The sequence below is a fragment of the Siphateles boraxobius genome, unplaced genomic scaffold (assembly GCF_051911475.1).
Source record: "Siphateles boraxobius isolate OS27281-9 unplaced genomic scaffold, OSU_SipBor_1 6, whole genome shotgun sequence".
Lineage (NCBI taxonomy): Eukaryota > Metazoa > Chordata > Actinopteri > Cypriniformes > Leuciscidae > Siphateles > Siphateles boraxobius.
The window spans coordinates 17,749,550-17,761,564 of record NW_027509186.1 but is presented as its reverse complement, the minus strand read 5'-3'; the positions used below and the strand labels follow the sequence as shown (position 1 = coordinate 17,761,564).

Below are 12,015 nucleotides of genomic sequence, written 5' to 3'. Positions count from 1 at the left end.
AAAACTTCGAATAGGCTACATTAGGATTTTTAGACTCTCCTGTATATTAAAGAATCTTCTCCGTAGTTTAGACTCCGACACCAAATCACTGATGACCTGTCACAGAAAGCGCTCCAACATAAACCAACTCTCCAAACATGTAAAAGCACAAACTATACAGAAATCACGCTTTCATTGTTGGACACAAACAAATGCGCCATCGGGCAGTTATTGTGTCTTTCCCTTTTTAGTAGAGCAATGCTCATGGTTCACGACAGGAGAGGAAAACAGGTGGTGTTGAGCGACATTACGCGCTCCGCAAATCCTCTAGCGTTGCTTTATTTACCGCGCCGCTCACGAAACGTGATTAAGTTTTAAGCTGTCTAGCATATTATCCCGGCATCTGATCAGAATATAGAAAAAAAGAACAATTGTGCTGCGGCATAATCCTTTAATCCGCCCGCAGGAAAGGGGGAAAGATTGACCACCAAACGCACAGAGATCCGAACTCAGAGCAGACAGCAGAGAACTGTTACTGAACCTCTGACAGACGAGCAGTAGTGGTGTATAGCAGAGGGGGCGGGGTTAAAGTAAACGCTCTCTCCTGAATCAGAATCATTTTGCAAAAGTCATACAGTTGATCTGCTTATCTATCTATCTATCTATCTATCTATCTATCTATCTATCTATCTATCTATCTATCTATCTATCTATCTATCTATCTATCTATCTATCTATCTATCTATCTATCTATCTATCTACAGCGTAAAACAGACAGAGTTCCGCTAATGTATTTTTCTGTCGATGGATACACATTATGGCTTCCCAATATGTGATGATCAAAAAAGCATGGCCAAAACGATCACTCTTTCTAAACTTAGATTTTGGCACGCATATTTTAAAGTAAATTTCACACATGGAATTAAGTCAAATGTACTCAACTAAGTTAAGTAAAATGAACAAAGTAAATAAGTAACTTTAACTTGGCCAGGTAAATTCTACTTAGTTGCAGTTCACTTTGCAATACTCTGTTTCAAGTACATTTTACTCAAACAATATAACACTGAATTAAGCCATGCTTTTAAAGTGTAAACATCTAAGTAAACAATACAATAGATAAGCCTATGTGTAGACGACATCTACATAATAAGTAATCTGGTATCACTGAAAAACACAGAGATCTTTTGATACACAGTATACAATATACACAACAACGGTAACATTCATTGGATCGTTCACAGTATGAATGTGTCATTTTGAGTAGAAATTGAACTCCAGATGTCACAAAACAGCAAGTTACTAAACCTAATAACGGTGTAAATACAGCTGGCTGAATCTGAAATCGCCCCCTAAACCTTCAATCACTATTCCCTAGGTTAGTCCACTAATACAGTTCACTTGAAGTGGTGAATGAAAATGAGTAAGCAAATTCAGACAGCCGTTGAGAGAGATAGCCGTATCTATCCATCCATCCATCCATCCAACCATCCATCCATCCAACCATCTGATCTTATCTGTAGTGCATTTGCATACTTGCCCATAATGACACCTCATACACCATTGTCACTTTTGTTGCCCCCACAGCCCTCTGAGTTCCTCTATTCACTTTAAATACTCTAAAACAACAGAGTTGAGCTGAAATTGATGACATGAACCACCGTGAACTTCAGGACCTGAGATATCCGGTGACATTTGGAGCTCCCTTTGAATCTCCTCTCTCCATATGTCAGTCATTAATTATTCATCCCTGATCTTTAGTTGTTATTTAATAAAAGAAAGGCCGGAGGAGCCACCTGTGAGGATATATAATTACCCTTTAGTTTATGTGATAACTAAATATGTTTACAAAACAGAATGAAATTTTATGTTCCTGTACATAAAGTAACTGCATCCTATAGAGGGGTTTATAAAGGGCTGGCAAACAAAAGGTCACCTTTATGCCGATTACCCTTCAAGAAGCACGGTAAGAGCAATGTAATCACCACCCCATACACATGCACAGGCTTGAATTGATGCACACACACTTGGCTGAGATACATACCTAACCTCATATACATTCATCTAGACACAGGGCAGAAATGCACACATATCTACACACTGGCCAAGTGTTAATCTTCAGCCTGCTGAGAGTGCACTAAGTAGGCGGTGATCTCTCGCTGTGAGTTTACAGAGAGAGAGAGAGAGAGAGAGAGAGAGAGAGAGAGAGAGAGAGAGAGAGAGAAAGAGAGAGAGAGAGAGAGAGAAAGAGAGAGAGAAAGAGAAAGAGAGAGAGAGAGAGAGAGAGAGAGAGAGAGAGAGAGAGAGAGAGAGAGAGAGAGAGAGAGAGAAAGCGCATTTGTGTGGCTTGATAGTCTAACTCACTAGAGCTGAAAGAAACGAGGGGGAAATTAAAGAATGGACAGAGGGATTGAGAGGAATGGAAGGCAATTAAAGGGAGGGATGGATGAATGAGAGGGTGCTACAGTCTTGCTTGCAGGAGCGCTTGTATTAATGCTGAGAGATTCTGGCAGCCTGAAGAATTATAATGAGATTCTATAGTCTGGTAGTTGACGAAGTCCTATTACTACATTCTATATGCATCTAAAACTATTTTAAACAGCATTTTACTTATTCTTTATTATCATTATGCATGAAACCGACCTCATATAAATAGTTGCTCATATATACATGGAATATTTGTCTTTTTCAAGACCCTATTTTGTCAAAATAAATTTGTATCTTTTAGATCATGTGTGTTATCTTTAAAGTCATCCACTGTATATGTTAGTGTACTGAACATGAAGTTTAGATATATACTACATCTAAAATGTACACTTTTTCTCTCCTGGGAAAAGAGAAAAAATATTGATGACATCCTGCACTACATAGATTTTTGACCAATCAAATGCCCTGTTTACGCTTGGTATTAAGGTGGCTTTTGATCAATCGGATCACAAGTACATGAGGAAGAAACATTCACATTTACACCTGGCGTTTTAATCCATCTCTTTTGTCCACTTTCAAACATTTCTGTCCTGATTTCTTAGAGGGAAGAGGGTTTATGTAAATGTATGTTTTTTTTTTCAGGTCTTTCAATCAAATGGACGAAATAAGCTCACACAATTTACCACACAAACACGACCGAAGAAAACAGAACTGAACGCTGTGCATGACTGTTAGAAATCAGGAATGGTGAGAGAACATTGTGCTTGGTATGTTTTTCGCAACAGAGATTAGACGGTGTTTTGTGGCTGTTCGAACGCATTCAACCACAATACGGTCGAATGTTTTCATCTAGCTCTGGAAGTGGTCAAAAGTGGACAAGCTCAAAATGTTTTAGAGTCCGTTAACACCGGTATTTAGCGTCGTCCACTTGATCGAAACAAAAATCATCTTAAGGCCAGGTGTAAATGGGGCCAAATGCGTTCTATTTTGAAAATGAGGACTGAGGAAGCAATTTAATATGTTCTTTATATGTGCATTTTCTTATATTCATAGTAATTAGATCAAGGTAGTAAAATGCACGAGGATTGCATGTGGAGTCCCATGATTCTCTGCTACATTGATGGAACAAAGAACTATTAACCCTTATCTGTTTCTGTATGTGTATGACCTTGTATACGTGACTTGACAAAAAGTAATGTGTGACTCTGTATGACTGAGACAAAGGGCCTTTTACACATTAGTAGTAGGATGCAATAATGTGTTAGTTATGGGACATGTTGTTCATGATGACATAGAGGAAGTCAACTATAAAGAAGAAAGGATGCCCTCCCTTCTCTGTCACACTCTGCAGCCGTTCTGTATGACTGTATGATCGCTTGCCTTTTCTTGCAAGAAAATAAATATCCTTTAAAGACAATTAGTACATGTTTGTCTCTTATTCAGTGGTGTGAAATTGTTTGCAGGACTCATTTAGCAGTCACATTCACACTTCTCCCAGTCAAAAGTGTCCGATCACCTCAAATATAACTTTTTTTGCCCAGTAAAATTAATGTGATATATAGTTTTGTTTGATTTTTTTTTTTTTTTTTATATCTTGTATTTTGAGAGAATTTTATGGTACGAAGTAAAATTTATGCAATAATCATTGTCCATTTGTTTCCACAATTTTTATTGTGCTTGCATATATACAGAATTAAGATGTCTACGGTAATAATATGGACGCAGGTGTGTATCTGCAATTATATGGCCTGATGAAGAGTTGAACTTGAAAACATTTTACACTTTGCACCTTTTTGTACGTCTTTTTGTGGCCTCTGTTAAAGTATAATAAATGAACAGTTGGAGAGCCTTTGCCCAAAGTGCAGATCCCTTTTCTACTTTTTGACCAATTTTACAACACAATATAATTAGTTAATTAATCCATTCAATTTGATTTTTTTAACCCCTTCATTGCTGTGTGCTTTTTTCCCCAATTCATTTCTAATGGCGGTCATTTTTGAGTGCGACTCTGTGTGTGACTACTTTTTAGGACCATTTTACCTTTTCGAATCAAGTCCACAATTGCGTGTGTTCACATAGCAAGTGCCACAAAAGGCACCAAGTGTCAATCCGACGAAGTATACATTTAAAAAAACCAAAAGTAAAATTTTCAGCCAAACGTGACCAAAGAGCACCAGAGAGTTAAAACTGTCTTTGTTATACTGTATAACCAGTTGAAAAGAACTAGAGAAGATACAGAGGCATTTAAAAATGGTATAAAAAATATAAAAAAAGAAAGAAATAGTGACAAGTTACGGGATCACTTTCACATATACATATCATATTTATCTGAACATCTTGTTGTTAATCAAATTATAAATAAATAGGGTTATAGAGTAGGCTACATCCACATAAAAAACATCTCATGAAATATTTAATGTAGCAATAATCATAGAAACAAAAAAATTTCTGGATGGTAAAACTAGATACATTTATAAAGCAAAGCATGTTTTTTACACATATACACATTTAGCACTATAATAATGGAGATTATTATGATGCATTGTGGATTTCACACGAAGGATGGTAAAATACAACCCCCTTGTGGGTGAATAAAGCATTACAATTTAGATTTTTCCTCAATGAGAATTGAGGTCTGCAATTTGGATTTATATATATATTAGGGCTGGGAAAAGATTAATCGCGATTAATCGCATCCGAAATAAAAGTTTGTGTTTACATAATATATGTGTGTGCACTGTGTATAATCATTTTGTATATATAAATACACATGCATGTATACATATAAGAATTTTTTTTATTTATATATAAAATATTTATATTTATATATAATATAAATTATAAATAAATATATACAGTATATACATGAAAATATTTCTTAAATATATACATGCATGTGTGTGTATTTATATATATACAAAATAATTATACACAGTGCACACAAATTTATTATGTAAACACAAACTTTTATTTTGGATGCGATTAATCGCGATTAATCCTTTCCCAGCCCTAATATATATATATATATATATATATATATATATATATATATATATATATATATATAGCTTATAAACATTAACATTAACATTTTCATTTTATTTTAGGCAAACGAAAGTGGACTATCAAGCGATAAATAGATTATCATGACCTGTAAAATATATTGATTGAGTCTTTGGAAAAGTGACCTCTCATATCAGAACTCTTTGAGATGTCCTTATGTCTTACCTGTATAGTTACTGTCATCTGATGATGCACAAATATAGGGGGGGGACACAAGAGCCATTTAAACAGAGTTAAACAGATCATTCATATTTAAAAAATACATATATTTGAGTTTGTGTAATTGACAGTTACCTAAAATCATATATATACTCACAGACACAGAGTGGTTTAGGTGCGTCCCATTTGCCCAGTTTGGTACAGTGAGAGATATTGAAACCCTCCAATAGGAAGCCAGCATGACAGCTGTAATGAAGAACTGTGCCCTCTACTGGTTGTCCTGAGGGCTGCAGCGTCGCCCTCCCGTTCTCCAGAGACATCCAGGAACGCGGGCAAACCAATACTGAGAGTTTTAGCAACACTTTTAGCACATGCTGACATCGTTTAAGCACATTTGTATTATCTTATAATAATGCCAGATAAATTGGTCAATTATAGTTAAGTTCATTATACAAAAGCTTTTGACCTCAGAATGCTATTATTGACCAATCAGAATCCAGTATTTCAGAGAGCTGTGTAATAAATATCGATAATAATCAATAGAATAGGACAGCAAGGGCACTTACAGCATCTGCTGAGATGGTTCATATCAGTCCAGGTGCCATCTGGGAGGCACTTTCGGACCTTGGGCCCCACAATAATTCTGCTTCCTCGACAGATATATTCTATCTCATAGTCTACTGGCAAGATCTGCACACTGCGGATCTACAGAGAGAAAGAAAGAGAGCAATTGTAGATTGAATTAGATGTTGCTACGTTTCAAAGTCCCATCGTAACTGACATTGATGTTTATGGCTGCCAGTTTAATGTGCTGCCATAGACTTTTACCTGTTCCTGAGTCAGTCCTCTGTAGCGTATCCCTCCGTCTCTGGGGGGACGAATGATTGCACAACCTGAAAGAGAGTAAGAGAGACGGGGGAGGATGAAACGAATAGAGAGAATGACATGTTCCTGGTAAATTTACATCTGATATATTAGATTTGGGTCCCCTTGCAAGACTGCAATGCACTGCTGGCTTATAAGGATTAAGCCAACTATATACAGTGTTCATACCTTTTGTATAATATTTAAGATGTTTAGCACTTTAAAAAGTGCCAGTAGCCATATCACTCTGTAACCCAAAATTGGTTGTGGTTGCCCACTGAAGCCAAGCAGGGTTGAGTATGGTCAGTACCGGGATATGAGACCTCCTGGGAAAACCAGGTTGCTGAAGGAAGAGGTGTTAGTGAGACCGATTTCTGCTTTCTCGGACTCGTCTCGGACTTGTTCCTTCAAAGACTCGGTCTTGACTCTGACTTGGCATAGGCTGTCTCGTCCCCATCACTAATTATGGGGGAATAAAGTTTTAAAAGATACTGAATTTGAGTGTATTGTCAAAATATTTAAAATTGGGAAATATTGGAAAATTTTATAAAGTAGCTATGCCTACTAATTTAGACATGCCACTAGAAAATTTTAATTTGCTCTGCATGTCCTAACTATGATTAAAAAAGTCAGGGTGGGCTGTATTTGAAAACCACTGGACTCAGTCTCGACCCCTTCAAAGTCTCGGTCTTGACTCAGACTCGGCATAGGCGGTCTCGTCCCCATCACTACTCTGTGGTCATAAAAAATCCCAGGATGTCCTTCGAAAAAGACTAGGGGTCTAACCCCGGCATCCTGACCAAATTTGCCCAGTGGCCTCTTTCCATCATCCTGGTCTCCTAATCATCCCATCTAAGCGTAGCAGATCCATTCCGAAAAGCCTAAATACAATAACATTTCCATATCCATTATCATTACCATGGCAATCTCTCTGAGAGTTGTCATGACAGAACTGAATGAATTGGTGTGGAACTAAATAATAAAATCAATTGAATAAATGATTCAATGACTCACTCATAGCATCAGTCGCTTGATTCATTCCTGAATGAATCAGTATTGTTAAACTAATAGTTTTAATCAATGATTTATTGACTCACTCATTTATAAAGACTTGATTGCGCATCTATGTAAACGCAGAAAGAATCCCTGATAATCCCCCATGCACCACTAATGCACAGACTGAAAGACTATGCTCAGACTGTCAGTCCAAATCCGATTATTTGTGTATCCGATTGGAATCTGATTTGAAATTACTGATGTCCACACTGTGTATCGCAACTGTTCAGATCCGATTTGTGTGTCCATGCTGGCCTTTCGTTATCCGGAATATCTGCATTGGTTTCTATGGCAATGGCGTTGCGTAGGCGTACGCCAAAAACAACAACAAAAACCACAACACGAAGGGGTTTGCAATAGAGATGTTGTGTTATTTACATTGTACAACATGTCCAACATTTTACAACATGGAAATGTGTAGCCGCAGTCTGGACTACTGCGTCTTCTGATGCAGCAGCGGAAACATAGGAGGCATTCATGGCTTTATTCTGCTCTGTCGTCTCCTCCGGTTTCGAAAACATGTCTCTGTTATATTGCCATTTCCTGCTCGTCCGTTACTTTGCAACAACACCCCTGATAGCACAACACCCCTGATACATCTCGGAGACGTCTATTTGATGTCTGCATTTACATCTGCAAGAGTGTTTGCACATCTGTACGTTTCCTGTTAGATGTCATTTAGACATTTAGAAGATGTTTAAGATTTAGAATGTATGTAAAACTGCTTTTTCTAATGCCGGGGACACACTTAACGACTAGCTGAAACATACAAAGACCGAACACACTTACAGACTGTTTCCATCAACTGCAGCTGATTTTAACCATAGTCTGTCTGTAATGAGCAAACAACAAACTCAGTGATACAAACTTAGTGATTCTTATGCCCTCTATATTTAAACGTGGAAGTATTTCCAGTGAATGTGCAAAACTTTAGATTCTTTTAAGTCACTAAGAAAACAAAAATGCTTGTTATTTGCTTTTTATATTATTATGCTATTTATATTTAATGTTTGATTATATTTAATATTGCAGTATTTATTACAAATGAATTATCCGTGCACAATTTCCTTTTTTATTCATGTGTCCTCATAATCTTTAATCAAAATAACTCCCAATCTCATAGCAGCGACATCTCTTCTCTTCTTTGATGATGTGTTTTTCGACGTGAAGGCGGGACAACCTGTCACTCACATGAGATCACATGAGCAAAAGCAAATCACAACCATCTAACATTCCAACCTATTCCTGATGGACAAAATCAAGTCGCGGCCTACATTTTTTCTTGTCCGTGAAGCCGTTTCACTCGACTTTAAACACTATATGTAAAAAATAATAATAAGAAGAATAATAAAGTGCAGTAAACAGTAAAATATTTTTCACAAAAAAATAAACTAAATTAATATATATTTATTTATTTATTTATTTTTAGCAAAAAATATTGTATATATATATATATATATATATATATATAGGCCTTGCAAGGGGTATGATGTAAACCTATGAGATGAACTGTACGTGACACTGAATTGCTTTGATTCACCAAGATTGCGTAGGCTACATACTGCTTTCGCAATGAAAAGGAGACCTGACATTGCAATCCATTTTTTCCATCTGGTTCCGGCAGAACATGATCCCACGAGGACTGAGGGCAGATCGCTGTTTGAAATCCATGAAACTCAGTTTCCAGAATCTAAACAGAACGCCCTCTAATCTCACAAAGCAACCCAGAGGTGGGTCACTAGACATTCTGTGGTGTTAAATTCAACATGCACGGACCAGACATAGTCCACACACACACACACACATTACCTCCAGTTGTTGAATTATGTATGGACGAGATGAGAGTAGGAAGCAAGTAGAAAATTACAAGAAATAATAGCTGCTCCATTACTGCATCTGAACGAGAATGAGAGAGAGAAAAAGAGAGATGACTAATAATATGCTTGATTTCAGCAGGTCACAATTCACACTCATTTCAACCCAAATAAAACTGCTCGTGGTATGACAAGATCTTGTTGGCATTAAGATGTGTTAAACATAATAATAACCTGCTGTCTCATTTAATTACACCAAGCACGGTCACGGAGGAGGAGGAGGAGGATTTGTGGAACATGGAGGCAGTTTGCCGTCCCTACACTGTAAAGATTTTATGAGCTTTCCCTCAACCACTCTTAAAGAGGAAAAGCACATCCAGGGTGGGTCAAACAACAGCATGCAACACAAACATAAGCAGACGGGTCTAACACACACAGACACACACACACACAGAGAGAGAGAGATTTTTATAAAGACATTTCAAGAGGACAAAGCATTGAACAGAGTGTGCTTTCATCATTATTGACTTCTTGAATACACTTCAACCCAGAGGTCAATGTAGATGGATGGATGGATGGAGATGGAGGGAGAACTTTGCGGACTCCATGGGAAAGAGACAAGGGGATGATTCAGGGAGGTGAGGATCAGAGGGATCAGTTAAACTTTAAACATGTCTCTACAGCACTCCACCTCATTAATCCTGTACGGCACAGCAGCGGAGCACCACACTTGAAAATCCCAGAGTTCGGAGATTATAGTAATCCAAACACGCACAGGACGAATAGGATGCACTAACTACGATTGGTTTGCATTGCACTGTTGAAACAAATAGATTTCCGGCTTTTTTGATTATCCTAATTGTCCCTGTAGTTCATATTTTACAGAGCACTTTTAAATATACTGTTAAACATCTCAAATTTAATTAAGACTTTATAAAACTGTGGCAGTTGCATGAATGTGATGTTTTCTAGGGAGTGGATGTGGATGGAGGTTTGTTTTTTATGTTAAAACAGTTGTTTAGGTTTATATTAAGAATATTCTTTAATTTTTTTTGACAAAAACGTTCAAAATATGCTCAGATGTTGGTGTTTTTTATGCTTAAGTCATTTAGTCTTCTTCATAACAGAGCGTCAGTGAGCGATGTTCCTGGTGAATTTATATTTGATAAATAAAGACTTTCATTAGGCCCCTCTTAATTTCCCTTTTAAAGATTATAAACAAATATTGCCAAACTGTATATAACACCATTAAGCGAGACATTATTTCTTGTTTTGAAACAGTTGTTTGTATTTACATTAAGAATGTTCTTTCTTTTTCTGACAAAACCTAAACAATATGCTCAAATGTTTTTTATATGATTGACCTCACAAGTAATTTTCTTCTTCTATTTACTTAAATTGATCAGATATGAATCATCTTTCTGCAATATTTTTATATGTAATTCTTTTGACATTAAATCTCCCTTTTATACTTCTTTGTGACTTTTAGTCTGTACAAATAATAATTTGCACTATTGCACTAATAGCTTTAGCTTATATTTCAGATATCAAACAGTAAAAATGCATCTCCACAAGACTGAGACAGTGTGATGAATGTGATATTGGCTCGGTTAAGGGTTTGTTGAGAGGGGAGGCGAAATATTTTCAGCACCAAGGACACGTCCTTTCAGCCGGTCCCCATAAAGATTCACCACAACTGTTTTATTATTTTAATGTTGTTTTGTTTTATACGACATAAAATATGACGTTTTCTGGTCTAAAAATATATGTTGTCGTGGGGGATGATGCTTCCCTGAAGTTTCCATATTAACATGGCTGCGAATGTCGTCAGCATACTGTAGTTAGTCTACTACACCTTTAAGCGCACCGTTTGTGAAGTTTTGTGTCCCGTGCAAAGCATACTTATAGTTCGGTTCGTTAAACAAAATATATCTGTCAGGTACGAATGATAAAATAGCCGTGAGCCACTTCTTCAAATAAAACACACGCGAAAGACAAACGAAACTCAAACAAGCGCAGACATCATGTTAAAGTGTTTTACTCACAGTAAAGGCCCGGTGTAGCTCCAGCAGGACCGACCCGAAGGTAAAAAACCACAATTTCCGTTCAGTGAGAGTTTAAATGTAATATCCTCACATATAAGCGCGATGTCGCTTTGATCTTGCCAATCTGTGCATCACATTTGCGGATTGCTTTATGGCTTTTAGAGAAGGGTCTGTATTGCTTTTCATTAGATCATCGCAGATGTAAATAACAGGCTACATAGAGTAACATTATCTTCATAGCGCTCATCCTTCCTCCTTCCTTTTTTTCCCACTCCCTCCTCAATCTCACTTACTTGTGACGTATAGGGGAACGCAGCGTAGGCTACGTCATTTCATCCTTGCATCACGAGGCATCTTCTGTGCTCAGTGTATATAAATAATTGTGAACTACTTTTATACTCTATTTTGTATCAGTCGCTCTTTATATACTTTTTTTTTTTTCTCTTTCTTCTATTTTTTTGCGTTTTATATTGTTATGTGGATAATTAAAATACAATTAAATTAGTTATTTACCCTGTTTTGTATTTTCTGTCTCTTTCGTATTATTTTAATTAGTATGTGTCAATTCATTATTTACAATAGTTTCACCAATGATTGAAATTACATATATT

At 36.8% G+C, this 12,015-nt stretch overlaps 1 protein-coding gene across 2 annotated transcripts in view; it reads right to left on the bottom strand.

Annotated features, from left to right (window-relative positions):
* gabbr1a (gamma-aminobutyric acid (GABA) B receptor, 1a) overlaps nucleotides 1-11,704 on the bottom strand; it is a 63,110-nt gene extending 51,406 nt beyond the window's left edge. Inside the window, exons 1-6 of one of the 2 annotated variants that reach the window (XM_077207979.1) lie at nucleotides 11,405-11,704; nucleotides 9,355-9,441; nucleotides 6,454-6,518; nucleotides 6,192-6,330; nucleotides 5,783-5,968; nucleotides 5,632-5,649 (exon numbers count right to left, since the gene is read on the bottom strand). In XM_077207979.1, the coding sequence (XP_077064094.1) occupies nucleotides 5,632-5,649; nucleotides 5,783-5,968; nucleotides 6,192-6,330; nucleotides 6,454-6,518; nucleotides 9,355-9,433 (487 nt within the window). In that variant the 5' untranslated portion in view covers nucleotides 9,434-9,441; nucleotides 11,405-11,704. The remainder of the gene's footprint in view (nucleotides 1-5,631; nucleotides 5,650-5,782; nucleotides 5,969-6,191; nucleotides 6,331-6,453; nucleotides 6,519-9,354; nucleotides 9,442-11,404) is intronic. The other variant, XM_077207980.1, reaches the window with a different exon arrangement.
* Between the last annotated feature and the right edge of the window lie 311 nt (nucleotides 11,705-12,015).